Source organism: Macaca nemestrina, chromosome 2, assembly GCF_043159975.1.
Source record: "Macaca nemestrina isolate mMacNem1 chromosome 2, mMacNem.hap1, whole genome shotgun sequence".
Classification (NCBI taxonomy): Eukaryota; Metazoa; Chordata; class Mammalia; order Primates; family Cercopithecidae; genus Macaca; species Macaca nemestrina.
In genome coordinates this window covers 101978971-102001598 of record NC_092126.1, presented here as the reverse complement: position 1 = coordinate 102001598, position 22628 = coordinate 101978971, and the positions used below count along the sequence as shown (strand labels likewise).

The 22628-nt window shown below is 37.4% G+C and overlaps 1 protein-coding gene across 3 annotated transcripts in view; it reads left to right on the top strand.

Moving 5' to 3' along the window:
- Positions 1–1018: 1018 nt before the first annotated feature.
- Positions 1019–22628, top strand: part of LOC105480211 (sodium voltage-gated channel alpha subunit 10) — a 100205-nt gene continuing 78595 nt past the window's right edge. For all 3 annotated transcript variants that reach the window (XM_011738780.2, XM_011738778.2, XM_011738777.2), the window contains exons 1-3: positions 1019–1288; positions 2753–2880; positions 5855–5935. In XM_011738780.2, coding sequence (XP_011737082.2) covers positions 1019–1288; positions 2753–2880; positions 5855–5935 — 479 coding nt within the window. The remainder of the gene's footprint in view (positions 1289–2752; positions 2881–5854; positions 5936–22628) is intronic.

The following is a 22628-nucleotide window of genomic DNA, read 5'->3' as shown; positions in this document are numbered from 1 at the left end:
GAGAGAGAAAAATGAGGTAGCTATGAGATAAGACCCTAAGCAGAGAGAAAGGAGTGGTCCTTAGAATGTGGGATGATACCTCTCATGTTGTAACAGAAGGGACAGAGGAAAAAAGGCTGCAGACGCAGGTGAGTTGGAGGTTTGATGGCATGAAGTTGACAGAGTTCTGTTTTTCTCCATGAACTAGGAAATGTGGTCATTGGCTCACTGCAAAAGAAGACAGGGAATAGTGAGAAAAAGAGTGTATTTGAAACCTCAGACTAGAAGAAACTTCTGACTAGGGATACCATATGATTCCCAGGCAATACTGAGTTTTCCCATCACCCCTCAGCAGTTCAGGGGAACGGTTCTAGATTGACTTAGGCTTGGGATTTAGGATAAGGGTGAGGAGTGGCTAAAATTGTGGACCACAGGTCTGATATGGACAGAAGTGTTCAGCCATAGACTGAACCTGGAGGTCCCAATGAAATTGGAGGTTCCAGTGAAATTCTCCAACAATCTGGAGCTCTCCAGTAACTTGGAGGTCCAAATGGAATTCAAACAGGGGGAGAAATGTTGACAATGTCGATAAATAAAAGTTGTGATAAGAAAGTAGCATGAGACTTAAGATAAAATAGACTATGAACCAAAGTCTTTGATGAATATGGGAGAGTGCCTGGAGCTCAGTGGTCCTGGAAATGAGGAGAGAGGGCAGCATGGCTAAATCTGGTGGTAGTGGTAGGATGGTACAAAGTGATGAAGAAGCAATAACACAGAAGCACATGGGGGGCAAAGACATAGCCACCTGGAGGAGGGTGGAATAAACAGCCTCCCCTGAGAGCATTGCAGGGGAATGGGTTCCTGGGAGGAGCCAAGCGTGAGTTCAGGGAAAAGCCAGATATGAGGGTGGGAGGTGGGCTGTTCTGACAATCAAAATGGGACAGATGAGAGGGACAGGACCAGTGGGCAAGCTGTCACCTCTCTGTGGTTATGTCCACTCTTATAAGAGTATAAATACTTCCTGAAGAAGAATGAGAAGATGGAATTCCCCATTGGATCCCTCGGAACTAACAACTTTCGTCGCTTTACTCCGGAGTCACTGGTGGAGATAGAGAAGCAAATTGCTGCCAAGCAGGCAGCAAAGAAAGCCAGAGAGAAGCACAGGGAGCAGAAGGACCAAGAAGAGAAGACTCGGCCACAGCTAGACTTGAAAGCCTGCAACCAGCTGCCCAAGTTCTATGGTGAGCTCCCAGCAGAACTGATCGGGGAGCCCCTGGAAGATCTAGACACCTTCTACAGCACACACCGGGTAAGAGCTACCAGTAGGAATGTCTGCTCTCAGCTCTTGGAGAGGAAGTCGTGGTCCCACCCAGTCCAGGAAGTCCTCCTGAACCCTGGGTGATGTAGTCTACTAAAGATTCCGTTAACAACAAAAAAACCATATCTAACTTCTTTGATGATCTCTTTGAATTTTTATGACATTTATGATAGAAACTAACTAAACCTAGATCTTCAAAAGCAGATAACTGCTGCAGAGCTTTCAGAGAAAGTTGGCTGTTCCTTTGGATGAGCTCTGGCCTGGGGCCTCCAGATGAGTTGGCTTTCTTTGCAGGTGGAGAGCACACATCTTGAGGTTGGGGGAGGAGTATGGGGATGAGGACAGAAGCAGGATGATTTAAGCCAGTGGTCCTCAACTATGATCTTGGAACCCCTGGTGTACCCAAAACTCTTTTAGTGGGTTTATAAAATCAAAACTATTTTATAACAATACTTGGATATAATTTGTCTTTTTCACACACATTCTCTTATCATCATACATTGGTGAATAGAGGCTATTGATGGGGGATGATGTCATCACTCTAACAGCTACTGGATTGTGTGCTTGTATATTCCCGTGTTTTAAAATTTCCTGAGTTTTAAATTTCTAATATGAGGTATATATACACACATATGATATGTATGTATGTGTGTATAAGCATATATACATATATATTAATTTCTAATATGATATACCTATATATGGCATAAACAAAAAGGTATTAACATAAACAAAATTATTTGGGGTCCTCAATAAGGTTTGAGAGTAATAATCCCTGAAATCAAAAAGTTTGAGAATCACTAAACAAGAGCTTCTTCATGGCGATTATCTCACCTATGTTGTATTTGAGATGTTCTATAGAACCGAAAAATGGTGAATGCATGTTTGGGATTTAGGAGAACAGGAACCAGCCATCTCAAATATGGCTAGCAGAGTAAATAAAAAGGCACTGAATATCTTTCTTCCTCCTCTCCCATGCCAAGAGTTCATATACTCCTAAATGCTCAGAGGGAGAAGACAGGAGAGGGTTTAAGAGGCAAAGACATAGGAGGTGGAGACAGAAGAAACATTACAAAACAAGGATGGTTCTCTAGTCAGAAGAGAAATTAAATGCAACCAGAACTTCACCATCCTGCTGCCAGAATCCTCCCCTGGGCATAATACATCTTACCAGCCTGAGGATCGGCTGTCTGTCCATGAAGCACCCTCAGTGGGCTCATCTTGGTGCACTGTCAGTCCCAGAGACCAGGATCTTGCTGAGAGCGTGAGGATATGGCTTTTAGTCCTTGATCCTCTCTACCTCTCTGTACCTCCATTTGGCTGTCATTGACCTGTGGTTCCGAGAGCCCTTCTTGCTCATGAGCCTGAGATAATGCCACTCATGTTTAAAAATATGGTTGTATAAGGAGTCTTGTTTCTCATTGGAGGTCCACTTTCTGTTTTGTTTTGTTTTAGACATTTATGGTGCTGAACAAAGGGAGGACCATTTCCCGGTTTAGTGCCACTCGAGCCCTGTGGCTATTCAGTCCTTTCAACCTGATCAGAAGAACGGCCATCAAAGTGTCTGTCCACTCATATCCTTTGCACAATTGCCTCTTCCACGTGTTAGAATCAGACTTTGCCCACCGTGTCCAGTACCTTCTTTAGAGGTTAACAACAGAGCCCTTATCCAATTGAATCCCAAAAGGACAATGAGGTTATTAGATTGAAAAAATGGCCTGTGCCTTTAATATGTCCCACACCCCAAAGCAGTCCCAAGACACAGAGGAAGTGTTCATGCAACACACAGGTGGTTTGGATCCACCTGAGACTAATCTAGACACACCTGTGGATGCACAATTTGAAAAAAGCCCTCTTTATGAGGGGAGGTTTGCTGATGTCCCGAGACACATTCTCACCACAGTGTGTGGTCCGTTCTCCCCACAACACAACAGGCAGTAAGAGGGCCCAAACCTTCTTTGGGCAGATGGGATAGGTGTGGGTTGTTACTCTGTGCCATAACCATGGCAAAAGGGCAGCACCTCCTAGAGGGCAAGGAAAGCAGACCATGATGGGAAGCGCACACACAGTCTCAATGAGACTTCGTTGGTCATGGGGCACTGTTAACATCACAAGTTACTCAAAAACTCCTAGCAGATTTAAAATGTCAATAATCCGCGCTTCATGCCGTACAAGACTGTAATGATTAGAGACACATTGGTCAAATGTCTACTATATGAATTGTTTTAGGTAGTGTCAGAAGCTGCCTTCAGGGGATTTTGCAAGGCAAGCCAAACTAGTAGAGAAAAGAAACTTTGGTTTGTTTTCCTAAGATCTTCCTGGGTAGTCCTAATGGAAAGATCCTAATGACCTAAGATCCTTGATCATTGGAAGGACTGGAAGTTCCTTATGACAAATTTAGCCCTGGCTTGCAGGAGATTGATGTGCAAGAATACACCTGCCTCAGTTGCCTGACAAATGGTAACCAGCCTTTTCTTAGAAGGCATCAGTAAAAAAGAGCTCTACCCTGCTCCCTAACTCTGAGGCAGATTGTTGGATTTCTGGACAGTTCTCATTGAGCTAGTAACCTTGGCACAGTCATCTAGCTGCACACTCAACATGAAGCTGCACGGTTGATGAAGTTGCATTACGTTTTCTCTTTTTACATTTTTGTCTTTATGGCTAGCCAGCAAGAATTACGTTTTCTGAGCTGAATCTTGAATTTTCAGATTCTACAGAAGGATATTTAATGACAATAGCAGTCTCCCACTTGCTAAATACTTCCTAAGTGTCAACACCATCATCAGTTCAAAGTAGAGATTACCATCCCCATTCTACAGATAATGAAACTGACACACAGAGGCATTAAGTAAATTATCCAAGACTACGTACCTAGTTAAGAAGTCCAGCCTGCATCCTGCATAGAGCAGTATCTGCAGTGAGGAAGTAGGCAGTTAATGGAAAGTAATCAGGATAATTATTCTCTCAATGTGTCATCTCTGCTTGGGTAGTTATTGCTTTTTCAAAATATATACAATTACATGGAAATTACAAATAAAGAGAAATCACAAACGTACAAACTCCTCTATATGGATTCTGGTTGAATTACATCTGGATAAGTAAAAAACAGCTAATTAGAAATAAAATCCCCTTAAAAGAACCAAGTGACCAGTGAATATTCTCTTCATCTTGAGATTTGATGAGTAAAATAATTGCTTGGTAGAGTCACAGCTGAACAGAAAAGCTGTTGAGGGGGTCTCTTCCTCACAAAAGTCTGCATTTAAATCTCATAAATTTGGTAACTCCAGCCCCAAAAGATACTAGAATTCTCAGGGCCCTATTATTAATATTTCACCAAAAATATAATTCTAATCACATTTGCTATGAATGTTTTCATAATTAATATTATACATAAGATATATTACTTTTAAAGGTTTGTAGAATTGGAGACATGATTTTAGTTTAATCCATGGATTAACATTTCCCCCCTGCGAGCATACTTCCTAATTTAATTGTAAGTCAGCAGGAAAATGTGGTTTAATTAACAGAATTTTTCTTTTCAAAATAGATGTGTTCCTAAGTAACTAAAACCGGACACATCAAGGCATTTACAGAAAACGAAAATACATTTAAATACTTGCGCTCAAATTGAAAAATGAGTGTTGTACTCTCTCTGTAGGTCAAGCTTATCTTCAAGCTTTGTTTTTCCTTAGGAAGTACTGTTAGGAGCCCAGCTATTCCTAAGAAAAATGTCCAAGTGGGAACAATTTACCTTTAAATTCTCCCCACTAACGTTTCTTCCCTTCTATTTACCCCATTTACCCACCTTCCTTTCAATGTCTCCCTCCCTTTCTGGTGATCCCTTTGCCCATAGTCAGCTGTCAATATTTTCCACTCTGGCTATTCAGAGTTCTCCACTCCAGCCTAATTCTACTTGGGGTTTTCTTCCGGAGCCAGTATTTCACTTCCCTGTGCCTGCCTCCACCGTTCCTATCTGGAAGACCATTTCCTTGGTGGAACTGATCTCAACTAGGTTATGCAAACAATCTGATGAAACTAATTCCCATGAAAGTTTGTACCTCTTCACTTATCTCCAAGTTTCTAACTTCTCTTTGTCTTTTAGAATAAAAAAAACATTTGCCAGATGAAATTTCAGAACATTTTGTGTAGTGAAATGAAGACTTCGGGGCAGAAGGACATTTTGAAAAAGGGAGTCTGTTTCCTTCTATCTTGCTCAGAGTTTATCAGACAGATAGAGCTCACATCTCTGCAGCATGGTTGACTAGCTGCATGACCTGAGAAAAGTTATTTAACTTTTATTTTCTGTCAGCCTGCTTCTCAGCTTCAAAATGGAGATAATAATACCCACCTGTAGATTAGCTGTATTAGAAGTAACATGGGCAAAGTACTCAGCCTAGCTTAGGCACACTCAGTAAATGTTAGTGGTCATTATGTGACAAGATCATAAAGCTAATACTAGCTAAGATTTATAAATGTAATTATTCAGCATCAAGGTGATCCTAGATGACATCACAGAGACTTGGTGATCTCAGATTTTCCTTAACACAGGCTTTTCAGGTGGTTCAGTTTATTTATTACGGTCACTATTTTGGTTAATTGTGTGTGCATGACCCGAACTGACCTTCCAGAGAAAATTGAGTGAGTAGATTTGCTATCATTATTGTACCTTCTCTTTTTGCTTTCTTTTCTTCCTTCACTTGGCAGTCTTTGTCTTTTATTTATCTTGCCATGACTCATGTGGGTAGTGCTGAATCTTATTGTCTATTTGTCTTTGTAATAACTAGGTCTCCTTCTATGAGCTTTGTTTCATAAACATACACGATTTTCAGTTTCAAGGAGAAACAGATTAGTGGTTCTCAACTTTGGCTGCATATTGCAATTTTTGGGGAGATTTTTTAAATGCCTGAGTCCCAGCCCCAGAAAGTCTAATTTCTAATTTCATTAGTCTAAGGTGGCCTGGTAAGATGAGTCCCCTCGCCCCCGACACACACACACACGCACACACACACTCACTTGTTAGATGCACACATAAATTTATGCCTTAGAGAAGGTATGCTTTTGAGAAGGCCTACTGTGAAAGAGAGACAGGAGCAAAGCTGAGACAGAACTAAGAACAAATGGCTCTGGAGTATATTTAGAAAATAATTCATAAATGAAGCTGTTTAAGTTATCAAGCTTCATATGGCTCAAAGGAATCTTAGTATTCCTGAGGTTATTCTATTTCCCTAGGTTAGTGGATGAAACCTCTGTAGTTTCTGAATGTGGAAACTTTCCAAAACCACTCCATATCCACACATCTGGGAGGGATACTCTCACTCCAGCTTGAACCTAACATACCTTTGGGTATAATAACAGGTGCTTTGCAGAGCTTTCTTTTCTTTTCTTTTTTTTTTTTTTTTTTTTTTTTGCTAACCATAACAGTAATGCATGCCACAACAGAAAATATGTTATATTTTTATTAATAGATTAAAGGAAAACAATCACATAGTCTTCTTAATTGATGCTAAAAGTCATTTGATAAAATTTAATTTCCATTTATAATTTTAAATTCTTAGGAAAGTTGGAATAGAAAGGAATAAATGTGGCACATATACGACATGGAATACTATGCAGCCATAAAAAAGGATGAGTTCACGTCCTTTGCAGGGACATGGATGAAGCTGGAAACCATCATTCTCAGCAAACTAACACAAGAACAGAAAACCAAACACTGCATTTTCTCACTCGTAAGTGGGAGTTGAACAATGAGAACACATGAGCACAGGGAGGAGAACATCACACACCGGGGCCTATTGAGGGGTAGGGGGGCTAGGGGAGGGATAGCATTAGGAGAAATACCTAGTGTAGATGACAGGTTGATGGGTGCAGCAAACCACCATGGCACGTGTATACCTATGTAACAAACCTACACATTCTGCACATGTACCCCAGAACTTAAAGTATAATAATTTTTAAAAAGGGAATTGCATCACCCTGAGAAAGGATATTCATTGTTTTAAAGTATCAAGCATCATACTTAATTGTGAACGTGGAACGCTTTCCCTTTGAGATCAAAAGAAAAAAAAAACCAAAGATGTCTGTTCTTCTCATTTCCACTTTGTAACAGAAGTCTCAGCCAGCATAGTAAAGAAAAGGAAAAAAAGTGCAAGAAGAAGAAAAGTACCAAAGATGTAATTTACAGATAATAAGATTGTATACATAAAATATCCAACATAACATACAAGAATTAATAAAAGAGTTTAGTAAGGTAGCTGGGTACAAATTAACATACATAAATCAATTGTATATATACACTAGCAACAAATAGAAAATAGTACCATTTCATTTACACTGGCATTTTAAAATGTCAAGTATCTAGGAATAAGATTATCAAAGTATGAGTAAGATGTCTATAAGGAAAATTATAATAAGTGTTGTGCAAAATTTTTAAAGAAAACCAAATCAGTGGGGAGACATGTTCTCAGATTCAAAGTCTCAATATTGTAGACTCCCCAAAATTACTAATAAATTTAATATGATCCTCAAATCAATATTTCAACAGGCTTCTTTTGGTATTACTTGACAAACTTTAAACTTTAAATTTTCTTCCTCAAAAGTTTACATGAAATTTTAAAGAGCAAATTATAGCCAAGAAACTTTTGAGGAAGAAATACAAAGTGGGAGAACTCATTCTACTGGATGTCAAGATTTACTATAAAGCTCTAATTGAAACAGTGTGCCATTGGTGTAAGATTGGTCAGAACAATGTAACAGAATAGACAGTCCATAAACAGACCAACACATATATAAACATCTAATGTGTGAAAAGGTGGCACCCCAGAACAGTAGGGAAAAGGCGGTCTTCAAAAAGTGATGCTGAAGAATTAGGAATCCCACTGGAAAAACTACATTAAACATGCAACTTTGCGCCACACACAATAATCAATTCTAGGTAGATCAACATCTCACTTTCTTTGTGAAATATAAATACATAAAGCTCTTTTTTTTATTATACTTGAAGTTCTGGAGTACATGTGCAGAAAGTGCAGGTTTGTTACATAGATATACACATGCCATGGTGGTTTGCTGCACCCATCAACCCATCATCTGCATTAGGTATTTCTCCTAATGCTCTCTCTCCCCTAGCCCCCCATCCCTCAACAGGCCCTGGTGTGTGATGCTCCCCTCCCTGTGTCCATGTGTTCTCATTGTTCAACTCCCACTTACGAGTGAGAAAATGCAGTGTTTGGTTTTCTGTTCTCGTGTTAGTTTGCTGAGAATGATGGTTTCCAGCTTCATCCATGTCCCTGCAAAGGACATGAACTCATCCTTTTTTATGGCTGCATAGTATTCTATGGTGTATATGTGCCACATTTTCTTTATTATTATTATTATTATTATTATACTTTAAGTTCTAGGGATGTGCCACATTTTCTTTATCCAGTCTATCACTGATGGACATTTGGTTGGTTCCAAGTCTTTGCTATTGTGAACAGTGCCCCAATAAACATATGTGTGCATGTGTCTTTATAGTAGAATAATTTGTAATCCTTTGGGTATATACCCAGTAATGGGATTGCTGGGTCAAATGGTATTTGTGGTTCTAGATCCTTGAGGAATCACCACACTGTCTTCCACAATGGTTGAACTAATTTCACTCCCACCAACAGTGTAAAAGCATTCCTATTTCTCCACATCCTCTCCAGCATCTGACTTTTTAATGATTGCCATTCTAACTGGTATGAGATGCCATCTCATTGTGGTTTTGATTTGCATTTCTCTAATGACCAGTGATGATGAGCTTTTTATCATATGCTTGTTGTCTCCATAAAAGTCTTCTTTTGAGAAGTGTCTGTTCATATCCTTTGCCCACTTTTGGTGGGGTTGTTTGGTTTTTCTCTTGAAAATTTGTTTAAGTTCTTTGTAGATTCTGGATATTAGCCCTTTGTCAGATGAGTAGATTGCAAAAATTGTCTTCCATTCTGTAGGTTGCCTGTTCACTTTGATGATAGCTTCTTTTGCTGTGCAGAAGCTCTTTAGTTTAATTCGATTCCATTTGTCCATTTTGGCTTTTGTTGCCATTGCTTTTGATGTATTAGTCAGGAAGCCTTTGCCCATGCCTATGTCCTGAATGGTATTGCCTAGGTTTTCTTCTAGGGTTTTTATGGTTTTAGGTCTTATGTTTAAGTATTTAATCTACCTTGAGTTAACTTTTATACGAGGTGTAAGGAAGGGGTCCAGTTTTCTGCATAAGGCTAGCCATTTTTCCCCACACCATTTATTAAATAACGAATCCTTTCCCCATTGCTTGTTTTCATCAGGTTTGTCAAAGATCAGATGGTTGTAGTGGGTGGTGTTACTTCTGAGGCCTATGTTCTGTTCCATTGGTCTATATATCTGTTTTGGTACCAGTACCATGCTATTTTGATTACTGTAGCTTTGTAGTACAATTTGAAGTCAGGCAGCATGATGCCTCCAACTTTGTTCTTTTTGCTTAGGATTGTCTTGGCTATGTGGGCTCTTTTTTGGTTCCATATGAAATTTAAAGTAGATTTTTCTAATCCTATGAAGAAAATCAGTGGCAGCTTGATGGGGATAGCATTGAATCTATAAATTACTTTGGGCAGTATGATCATTTTCATGATATTGATTCTTCCTATCCATGAGCATGGAATATTTTTCCATTTATTTGTGTCCTCTCTTATTTCCTTGAGCAGTTGTTTTTAGTTCTCCTTGAAGAAGTCCTTCACATTCCTTGTAAGTTGTATTCCTAGGTATTTTATTCTCTTTGTAGCAACTGTGAATGGGAGTTCACTCATGATTTGGCTGTTTGTCTGTTACTGTTATATAGGAATGCTTGTGATTTTTGCACACTGATTTTGTATCCTGAGACTTTGCTGAAGTTGCTTATCAGCTTAAGGAGATTTTGGGCTGAGATGATGGGGTTTTCTAAATATACAATAATGTTATCTGCGAACAGAGACAATTTGACTTCCTCTTTTCCTATTTGAATATTCCTTTTTTCTTTCTCTTGCCTGATTGCCCTGGCCAGAACTTCCAATACTATGTTGAATAGGAGTGGTGAGACAGGGCATCCTTGTCTTGTGCTGGTTTTCAAAGGAAATGCTTCCAGTTTTTGCCCATTCAGTATGATATTGGCTAGGTGTTTGTCATAAATAGCTCTTATTATTTTGAGATATATTCCATCATACCCAGTTTATTGAGAGTTTTTAGTATGAAGGGGTGTTGAATTTTGTCAAAGGCCTTTTCTGCATCTATTGAGATAATCATGTGGGTTTTGTTTTTGTGATGGATTACACTTATTGACTTGCATATGTTGAACCAGCTTTGATCCCAGGTATGAAGCCAACTTGATCATAGTGGATAAGATTTTTGAAAGGAAAAAACAAAGAGGAATATCTTTATGACCTCAGATTAAGGAAAACTTTATTACATATGACACAAGAAGCACTAACTATAGAGGGAAAAACTGATACATTTTAGTATACTACAATTAAGAATGTTCATCAGAAGACAACTTTAAGAGCGTGAAAAAGCAAGTGCTTATATTCAGAGTAATGAACCCTACAAATCAATTAGAAAAATGTCAGAACAACCACTTGTAAAATAGCACAAAATTTGAATAGGCACTTTACAAAAGTGGAAATCCAAATGGCCATAAACATATGAAAGTATTCTTAACCTTTTTTTAAATCAAAGAGATGCAAATTAAAATCATACTGAAATATTATTACATGTTCATCATAGAAGGGAAATTTTTTAAAGTGTCACAATACCAAGTATTGGGAATGACATGGAGCAACAGAAACTCACACACTGCTAGTGGGAGTGTAAATTTGGACAACCTCTTTGGAAAGCATTGGGCATTATCTGTTAAAGGTGAAAGCACACATATACCGTATTCCTTTATTACACTCTTAACATACCTGTGTTTAACAGAAATATGTAATTGTGGCCACCAGAATACAGTTACAAGAAAGTTTATGAACATTTGCCCATAAAAACTCCAAACCAGAAACCACTCAAATGTCCATAAACTTTGAGTACGTTAACTATTTCTGTTACATTCTAAAATGAGAAAATGTACAGCAACAAAAATGAATGAACTTTAGTCCTGCACAACAATAAGGATGAGTCTTAAGAATGTAATATTGAACAAAAAAGGCCAAATGCAAAGGATTATATAAACATGATTCATTTATATAAAATTTGAAATCAGGCAAAACTAAACTATTTTGTTTAGGAATGCATACTTATGAAGTAAAAAACATCAATAAAGTAAGGCAAGAAAAAGTACCAAAAATTAGGAGAATGGTAGCCTCCAGGGCAGAAGAAGGAGGACGTAATTGGAAAGGGGCTGGTAAAGTGTTGGTCATATTCCATTTTATGGCATGGGTAGTTGTCACACAAGCTACTATGGAGTGAATTGTGTCCCCTCAAAATTCAAATGTTGAAACTAACCCCCTATGTTGCTGTGTTGGAGATTGGGCCTTTAAGGAGGTGACTGAGGTTAAATGAAGTCACAAGAGTAGAGCCCTTAAGTGGTAGAACGGGTGTCCTTATAAGAGAAAGAGACAGAGTCTTCTCCCCTTCGTGTGAGAACACAAGGACAAAGCAGTCATCTATAAGCTAGAAAGAGAGTCTTTCCCAGACCCAACTATGCTGACATCCCAATCTCAGGCTTTAACCTCCAGATTTTTGAGAAAATAAATTTCTGTTGCATAAGCCACCCATCTATGATAGTTTGTTACGGCATCAAGGGCTGATTAATACATAAGCATTTGTTTTAAAACAATTAATTTATGTTTTATGTACATTTTTATTATACATGTTACATATCATAATAAAAACTTAATAATTTTTAAAATAAATGACCATTGCATTAATGCTGAACACTGAAAATATAAATCAGAAGATGGTAACTAGGTAGAGAAATCACAAAATCATAAAATTATATTTAATATAGTTGAGATTATATAGCACGTAAAATGTCTATGCTTCTTCCGAACTTTTAATGCAAAACACTTTTTTCAAAATGAGTTATTTGGGAGTTATCCGGAGATTCTGGTTAAATATGGAAGATAGAATGCATATGTTTTACCCCACCCTCTCAAAATGCCAATAGAATGACAGCATGGGGAAAAGAACAGTATAAATATACATAGAACAAAGAGAAAGAGAATGGAAAACACAGAGAACAAATGATGTCAAAACAACTGGAAGACCAGAAGTGGGCGGAGAAGTGCTAAATCACTTAGCAGATCAGGGCTAGTTAAACCACGGTGCCTCCAGAGGGGGATAAAAATGAGAATAAAGGCATTTTACCCCCTACAAGCCCCAGAGGCCCTGCAAGTGTTGACATGATACAAACAGCAAGAAATGGAAGCAGAAAGAGGAAAGAACCTGGGAGCAGAGTATGTTTACTTATTGCTGTTTCTATAATAACAAAAAGTTAAAGAGTATTATTTAAAGTTGACAGATCAAGAAATGGACAAAATAATTATATTTGACAGTACAAAGGTAAGCACAAAAAAAGATATTATTGAATACAGTCAGATGATGGATAAAACAGAGAGGAAAGGAAAGAGAATCACCAAACTGAAATAAGAGATTTTGTTTCAAGAACTAGCACACTAAGGACAATGTATTACATGGTTTTAATTATAATTAAAAATTTATAATAAGTTTTTACTTACAAAGATAACCACTAGGATAAAGATACAAACTCTTTAGTAATCTATATATTTGTAACAAATAATATGACAAACTCTAAATACTGGAAGAATTGTACATCAAAAAATAAAAAGCAAACAAGATACGCCAAATAATGAAAAGGTGCAAAAGTGATTGGGGTTTCAGACCGTGAATATTAAATCATTATAACTAGGCTCAAACAAATATTTATTAATCAAAGTAGGAACCATTACAATCAACACATTTTTGCCAATAAGAAATGAGTTTGTTTATTCCTGTAGCATAAAAGTCCATGCTTCGGGATTCAACAAACTCTTGGAAAGCATTTTCTGCATCCTGCTGGTTGTGGAAGTGTTTCACCTGCAAAAAATTGTCGAGATGCTTGAACAAGTGGTAGTTGGTTGGTGAGAGGTAAAGTGAATATGGCAGATGAGGCAAAACTTCATAGCCCAATTTGCTCAACTTTTGAAGTAAGTGTTGATTGTGTGACATGCAGTCGGTTGTTGTGGAGAAGAATTGGGCCCTTTCTTTCTTTTTTTTTTTTTATACTTTAAGTTCTAGGGTACATGTGCATAACGTGCAGGTTTGTTACATATGTATACTTGTGCCATGTTGGTGTGCTGCACCCATCAACTCGTCAGCACCCATCAACTCGTCCTTTACATCCAGTATAACTCCCAATGCCATCCTTCCCCCCTCCCCCCTTCCCCCCCCCATAATAGGCCCCGGTGTGTGATGTTCCCCTTCCCAAGTCCCAGTGATCTCATTGTTCAGTTCCCACCTATGAGTGAGAACATGCGGTGTTTGGTTTTCTGTTCTTGCAATAGTTTGCCGAGAATGATGGTTTCCAGTTGCATCCATGTCCCTACAAAGGCCACAAACTCATCCTTTTTTATGGCTGCATAGTATTCCATGGTGTATATGTGCCACGTTTTCTTAATCCAGTCTGTCACTGATGGACATTTGGGTTGATTCCAAGTCTTTGCTATTGTGAATAGTGCCGCAATAAACATACGTGTGTGTGTGTCTTTATAGCAGCATGATTTATAATCCTTTGGGTATATACCCAGTAACGGGATGGCTGGGTCATATGGTACTTCTAGTTCTAGATCCTTGAGGAATCGCTATGCTGTTTTCCATAATGGTTGAACTAGTTTACAATCCCACCAACAGTGTAAAAGTGTTCCTATTTCTCCACATCCTCTCCAGCACCTGTTGTTTCCTGACATTTTAATGATTGCCACTCTAACTGGTGTGAGATGGTATCTCATTGTGTTTTGATTTGCATTTCTCTGATGGCCAGTGATTACAAGCATTTTTTCATGTGTCTTCTTTTGAGAAATGTCTGTTCATATCCCTTGCCCACTTTTTGATGGGGTTGTTTGTTTTTTTCTTGTAAATTTGTTTGAGTTCTTTGTAGGTTCTTGATATTAGCCCTTTGTCAGATGACTAGATTGCAAAAATTTTCTCCCATTCTGTAGGGAATGGGGAAAGGATTCCCTATTTAATAAATGGTGCTGGGAAAATTGGCCAGCCATAAGTAGAAAGCTGAAACTGGATCCTTTCCTTACTCCTTATACAAAAATTAATTCAAGATGGATTAGAGACTTAAATGTTAGACCTAATACCATAAAAATCCTAGAGGAAAACCTAGGTAGTACCATTCAGGACATAGGCATGGGCAAGGACTTCATGTCTAAAACACCAAAAGCAATGGCAACAAAAGCCAAAATTGACAAATGGGATCTAATTAAACTAAAGAGCTTCTGCACAGCAAAAGAAACTACCATCAGAGTGAACAGGCCCTTTCTATTGACCAGTGCTGGCTTCGGGCCTTGCAGTTTTCTGTGCATCTCATCGATTTGCTGAGCATACTTCTCAGATGTAATGGCTTTGCTGGGATTCAGAAAGCTGTAGTGGATCAGACCGGCAGCAGACCACCAAGCAGTGACTATGACTTTTTTTGGTGCAAGTTGGGTTTTGGGAAGTGCTTTGGAGCTTCTTCTCAATCCATCCAGCAAGCTGGTCATTGCTGGTTGTCATGTAAAATTCACTTTTCATCACACATCACAATCTGGTTAAGAAATAGTTCATTTTTGTTGCATAGAATAAGAGAAGACAACACTTCAAAATGATGATTTTTTAAGCATTTTTCCTTAGCTTATGAGGCACCCACTTATGGAGCTTTTTCACCTTTCCAATTTGCTTCAAATGACGAATGACCGTAGAACGGTCATGTTGCTTTCTTCGGCAACTTCTTGTGTAGTTGTAAGAGGATCAGCTTTGATGATTGCTCTCAACTGGACATTGTCAACTTCCAATGGCCAGCCACTACTCTCCTCATCTTCAAGGCTCTCTCCTTTGCAAAACTTCTTGAACCACCACTGCACTGTACCTTTGTTAGCAGTTCCTGGGCCAAATGCATTGCTGATGTTGAGTTGTCTCTGCTGCTTTACAACCCATTTTGAACTCAAATAAGAAAATTGCTAGAATTTGCTTTTTCTGTAACATAATTTCCATAGTCTAAAATAAATATAAAATAAACAGCAAGTAGTCATTAGCAAAAAAACATAAAATGAGAAATGAACATTAAAATGATGTATAACATAGCCACATTTATTTAAGAATGTATTCCAATATCAAATGGAAAATTTCAACAATGCAAAAACCACAATTACTTTTGTACCAACCTAATATTTTAAAAACTAAATACATCATATAGAATAATATAAACAAGCTAAGACTAAGCAAATCTGTCATGTCAATAAATATAAATGGATTTGACTCACCTATTTTTAAAAATGCCTATTACATTACAAAGCAATACCCAACTCCATGTTGAATAAAAGAGATACTCCTCATGGTGACACAGAAAGGCTAAAATTATAGAATTCGAAAGAGATAAGCAAAGGCAAACAAAGAAAGCAGTATCCATGATCTTAATATTATAGCAAGTGGAATTTAGGTCAAAAAGCATGAAATAGGACAAAAATTGCACAGACATATTAATATTAAAGACATAATAGTAATCTATATCTTTGCAACAAATAAGATGGCAACAATATTTATAAATCAGAAATTATTAGAGTAGGAAGATAAATAAAAACATTGTAGGAATAGAAATTTTCAAATAATTTTAGCCAATAACAGATCAAATGTATTCAAAAGTAAACATAATCCAGCATATAAACAGAACCAAAGACAAGAACCACATGATTATCTCAATTGATGCAGAAAAGGCTTTTGACAAAATTCAACAGCCCTTCATGCTAAAAACGCTCAATAAATTCGGTATTGATGGAACGTACCTCAAAATAATAAGAGCTATTTATGACAAACCCACAGCCAATATCACACTGAATGGGCAAAAACTGGAAAAATTCCCTTTGAAAACTGGCACAAGACAAGGATGCCCTCTCTCACCACTCCTATTCAACATAGTGTTGGAAGTTCTGGCTAGGGCAATCAGGCAAGAGAAAGAAATCAAGGGTATTCAGTTAGGAAAAGAAGAAGTCAAATTGTCCCTGTTTGCAGATGACATGATTGTATATTTAGAAAACCCCATTGTCGCAGCCCAAAATCTCCTTAAGCTGATAAGCAACTTCAGCAAAGTCTCAGGATACAAAATTAATGTGCAAAAATCACAAGCATTCTTATACACCAGTAACAGACAAACAGAGAGCCAAATCAGGAATGAACTTCCATTCACAATTGCTTCAAAGAGAATCAAATACCTAGGAATCCAACTTACAAGGGATGTAAAGGACCTCTTCAAGGAGAACTACAAACCACTGCTCAGTGAAATCAAAGAGGACACAAACAAATGGAAGAACATACCATGCTCATGGATAGGAAGAATCAATATTGTGAAAATGGCCATACTGCCCAAGGTAATTTATAGATTCAATGCCATCCCCATCAAGCTACCAATGAGTTTCTTCACAGAATTGGAAAAAACTGCTTTAAAGTTCATATGGAACCAAAAAAGAGCCCGCATCTCCAAGACAATCCTAAGTCAAAAGAACAAAGCTGGAGGCATCACGCTACCTGACTTCAAACTATACTACAAGGCTACAGTAACCAAAACAGCATGGTACTGGTACCAAAGCAGAGATATAGACCAATGGAACAGAACAGAGTCCTCAGAAATAATACCACACATCTACAGCCATTTGATCTTTGACAAACCTGAGAGAAACAGAAATGGGGAAAGGATTCCCTATTTAATAAATGGTGCTGGGAAAATTGGCTAGCCATAAGTAGAAAGCTGAAACTGGATCTTTTCCTTACTCCTTATACGAAAATTAATTCAAGATGGATTAGAGACTTAAATGTTAGACCTAATACCATAAAAATCCTAGAGGAAAACCTAGGTAGTACCATTCAGGACATAGGCATGGGCAAAGACTTCATGTCTAAAACACCAAAAGCAACGGCAGCAAAAGCCAAAATTGACAAATGGGATCTCATTAAACTAAAGAGCTTCTGCACAGCAAAAGAAACTACCATCAGAGTGAACAGGCAACCTACAGAATGGGAGAAAATTTTTGCAATCTACTCATCTGACAAAGGGCTAATATCCAGAACCTACAAAGAACTCAAACAAATTTTTTTTTTTTTTTTTGAGATGGGGTCTCGCTCTGTCACCCAGGCTGGAGTGCAGTGGCCGGATCTCAGCTCACTGCAAGCTCCGCCTCCCAGGTTCACGCCATTCTCCTGCCTCAGCCTCCCGAGTAGCTGGGACTACAGGCGCCCGCCACCTCGCCCGGCTAGTTTTTTGTATTTTTTAGTAGAGACGGGGTTTCACCGGGTTAGCCAGGATGGTCTTGATCTCCTGACCGTGTGATCCACCCGTCTCGGCCTCCCAAAGTGCTGGGATTACAGGCTTGAGCCACCGCGCCCGGCCAGAACTCAAACAAATTTACAAGAAAAAAACAAACAACCCCATCAAAAAGTGGGCAAAGGATATGAACAGACATTTCTCAAAAGAAGACATTCATACAGCCAACAGACACATGAAAAAATGCTTGTAATCACTGGCCATCAGAGAAATGCAAATCAAAACCACAATGAGATACCATCTCACACCAGTTAGAATGGCAATCATTAAAAAGTCAAGAAACAACAGGTGCTGGAGAGGATGTGGAGAAATAGGAACACTTTTACACTGTTGGTGGGATTGTAAACTAGTTCAACCTTTATGGAAAACAGTATGGCGATTCCTCAAGGATCTAGAACTAGATGTACCATATGACCCAGCCATCCCATTACTGGGTATATACCCAAAGGATTATAAATTATGCTGCTATAAAGACACATGCACACGTATGTTTATTGCAGCACTATTCACAATAGCAAAGACTTGGAATCAACCCAAATGTCCATCAGTGACAGATTGGATTAAGAAAATGTGGCACATATACACCATGGAATACTATGCAGCCATAAAAAAGGATGAGTTTGAGTCCTTTGTAGGGACTTGGATGCAGCTGGAATCCATCATTCTTAGCAAACTATCACAAGAACAGAAAACCAAACACCGCATGTTCTCACTCATAGGTGGGAACTGAACAATGAGATCACTCGGACTCAGGAAGGGGAACATCACACACCGGGGCCTATCATGGGGAGGGGGGAGGGGGGAGGGATTGCATTGGGAGTTATACCTGATGTAAATGACGAGTTGATGGGTGCAGCACAGCAACATGGCACAAGTATACATATGTAACAAACCTGCACGTTATGCACATGTACCCTACAACTTAAAGTATAATAATAATAAATAAATTAAAAAAAAATAAAAAAAATAAAGCCTGCATTGACGTTAAAAAAAATGTATTCAAAAGTATGTAAAGTTATAGATGACCTAGTAATATAATTAATATAATGTATCTGATTAATATATAGCAAACTACCTTCCCTACCAATAGAAAATGCACATCCTTTTCAAAAACACAAACAAATCAAACCAAATATTAAGCCATGACAAAAACCTCAATAAGCTCCAGAAAGTGGAAATAATATAGAAAACATTCTCTGACCACATTGCAATAAAGTTAAAAAATAATAACCAAACTTAATAAAATGAGAGGACTTTCCACTTGATAATTTTTAAAAAATCTCTCTTAAAGAACTCTTGGACAAAAGACAAACTACAAACTAAAATTATATAATTTCTAGGGAAGAAAAGATTAAAAAACAGTTTAATAAAAACCTAGAGAGTGCAGTTAAAGACATACATATTCAGGGAATAATTCACAGCACTAAAGCATAGAATATTTATATCAGTAAAAGCTGAAAAGAAATTATTTAAAGACCTAACATAAAACTAGAAAAAGGATAACAAATGAAAGAAAGAAGTTAATAATTATAAAAAGCAATAAATTAGAAAATAGAAAAACAGCAGATCTAATAAATCCAAATGCTGTTTTAAAAATATGCACAAGACCTTTATACTAAAAAAAAAAAAGTATTATTGAGAGAAATTTTAAAGTACCTAAATGAATTAAAGGATGTCTCACGTGACTGGATTAGAAGATTCACAATTGTTAAAGTGTGAGTGCTGCCCAAATTAGTCTATAAATTCAATGACATCCCCAAAAAAATCCCAGCAGCAGCTGTTTTGTAGAAATTAACTGAACAGATTTCATTTGCATGGATGAAGCAAAGTTTATTTAACTGTTTTACTATTGATAGACATTCATGCTTATCATAATTAACATAATCCTCATATTTTGCCACCACATATTAATTTTTTGGTGAATATTCTTACACATGTATCTTCGTACACATAATATAAGTAAAATTAAGGGATGAATTTCTAGAAGTAGAATTGCCAGGTCAAAAGGGTGTACATTTTAATTTTTGAGATGTTGCCAAATTGTCTTCCAAAGTTGGATCCTTTCCATTCCCACTAATTATCAAATCCATTCTTTAAGAGATTTTGTATTAACTGAATTATTGACATAATTCCCTTTATACGCACACTATGAAAAATATAACATATACAAATCTACCTATATGGTCTCCAGCCTAGGGATTTGTGTGACACGTATTGGATGATGTTCAGCATCCTTGGCCTCGTGGAAATAATCAGACTAGATTTTCTTTTTGAAATGCAAATTGATAATAGCCATTAGTTGTTTCCTATGTTGCTGAGAGCCCAGAGGAAGAGAATAAATGTCCTTGGGATAGACTGGGGGTTCTGAAGATCATGCTGGATATTTGTGAAAAAGCATTAAATTGTAGCCAGTAAGGAATCAGAAACCAATCTTATTGCCATGTTCTTAACAGAATCTTTTTCCTTGTCTTCCCTCTCTTCTATTATTCCTTGCTGAAGCATTAGCTTTGCATAATTACCTGCTGATAATGGTAGGTCTATGCCTTTCTGTATGCCTGCCTATCTGTCTGCTTGTGGAAAGATAAAGATATATGTTCCATTTTCTAATCCCCTTTTTTGCCTAGGAGGAAACTAAAGGTTATTCCTCAGATTGGGCACAAGAAGGTGAAGAGAGCAGAGGGTCAAAAATTGTTAAGAAGGGCAAGACCAGAACTTTCCTACTCTCCCCATGCCCTGGTTTAAGAGAGTCATTGAAGGGGCTCTTTGATGACCCTAGGACACTCATCACTAACCATATCAAAATTCTGGAAAACTTTGACAAATTATAGCAATTTGGTTGTAGGGAAGATAAATGTTTTCTCACCTGGAAAAGAACATGTGAAATGAAGCTGCATCTACTGCAGACAGGGAAGTGGGTGTTTAACACTGCATGCATAAAGTATTGATTTGTATCTTTTGAAATTTATGCAACTGTTATCATATTGTATGTGTGCTTTATCTGATGTTTTAAAATTATGTTTTTGAGATTTGCCCAAATGGATACATGAAGACCTAATTCATTCATTTTTTATTGCCATATAGTATTCCATAAAGGTATCACTCTGTGTTTTCTCCTCAAAGTCAGTTTTCCTTTCTACATTTAGGTATTTCGATCTCCTAGAATTTATTTTTGTATGTGTGTGGTATGAGATAGGCTTCCAATACTTTTCCATATGGATTATTCCAACATTATTTTCAATACATCATTTCCCAAGTGGTTTCTACCACTGCTTCTGCCATGCACCAGATTCCCATGTCGACGGAATCTGTTTCTCCCAGTAATCTCATTGTCACATCCTGAGTCAACACCACATGGATTAAAACGCTCTATAGTAAGACTTAACCTGGTTGATTCACATGCCCCTCCTTATTTGTCTTCTTGAAAATTATTTTGGTTCTTCTTGTTTCTTTACTTTTCCATATCAGTTTAAGGGTTATATTTTCCAGCTCTTTTCTTACAAGTCTGTGGAAACTTTGTTTGGTAATGCGCTGAATTTATTTATCACCACAAGAGGAGTCACCACATTTACAATACGAAGCCTTCCCACACATCAGTATGGCAGATCTCTTAATTTATACAGGTCTTCTTTAATATTTTTCTACAACATTTTATAATGTCTTTTTCCTAGGTACATTGCAATTTTGGTTGCCCTGTTGAATATTTATTATTGCTAAACTATCTTAATATTATTAATTTTTATATTTTGATTTTGCATCCAGCAACCCTGCTGAGCTCCTTAAAGTTAAATTTTTCTCTAGATTCCCTTGGACTTTCTATTTAGACAGTTATATTATCTGCAAATAATGACAAACTTGTTTCTTCCTTTATGATTCTTATACCATTTGTTTATTTTTCCTGTCTTACTGAATTGGCCAGGACCTGCAACATGATTCTGATTCAAAGCTATGACAGTGAGCATATTTATTTTGCTCCAGATTTTAAAGTGTGTGCTTCTAATGTTTCACTATTATGGTGTTTCTGAGAGTCTCATAATTACTCTTTATATCAAATTTTTCCATTTCTTGTTTGTTGAGATTTTCATCATTAATGGGTGTTGGCTTCTATCAGTATTTTTATGTTTATTGAGGTTATCATATAGTCTTTCATCTGTTAATATAGTAAATCTGTAAACTAACAGATTTGCTAGTCTATTTTTAATGGTTCCAGCTGATCATTTTGCTGGATTCAATTTGCCGCATTTCATTTTATCTATTTTGCTAAATGAGGCTGGCCTGTAATCTTCTTTCATAAACTGTCCCTTTGGGATGTTCCAGCTCCCTCCTGAATTGTCCCTGGGAACTCCAACTTATTCTTACTTTGTTTAGCAGGGCAATTCATCTCTCTCCATCTCCTACAATGTTTCTCAACAAGTGATCTAAGGATCTCTATGCACATATAATTTTAAAATCTAACATGTAAGATTAATTATGATATTCACAGAATTTCTAACTTTTTGTGTTTTCAAAAACAGTGCATGTGCTTCAAAAACTGATTTCATTCATAATGGTTAACATGGAGTTAATTATAGGCAGTTTATCTTGACTAATGTATTTTATTGTCACCTGACGGTTGTTTACACTAGTCAGACTTGCATTTGCCATTGTTACTGTCGCATTGCATAACATCACAATTCAAAAAAAAGGAGCCATCACTTCGAAAGTGGTTTTCTGAAGCCTAACAATAATGATAAAAATAGAAATACAAATCCTACAATGTGAAATAAGGTCACAATATAAGTAATGAATGGCCTCCATTGT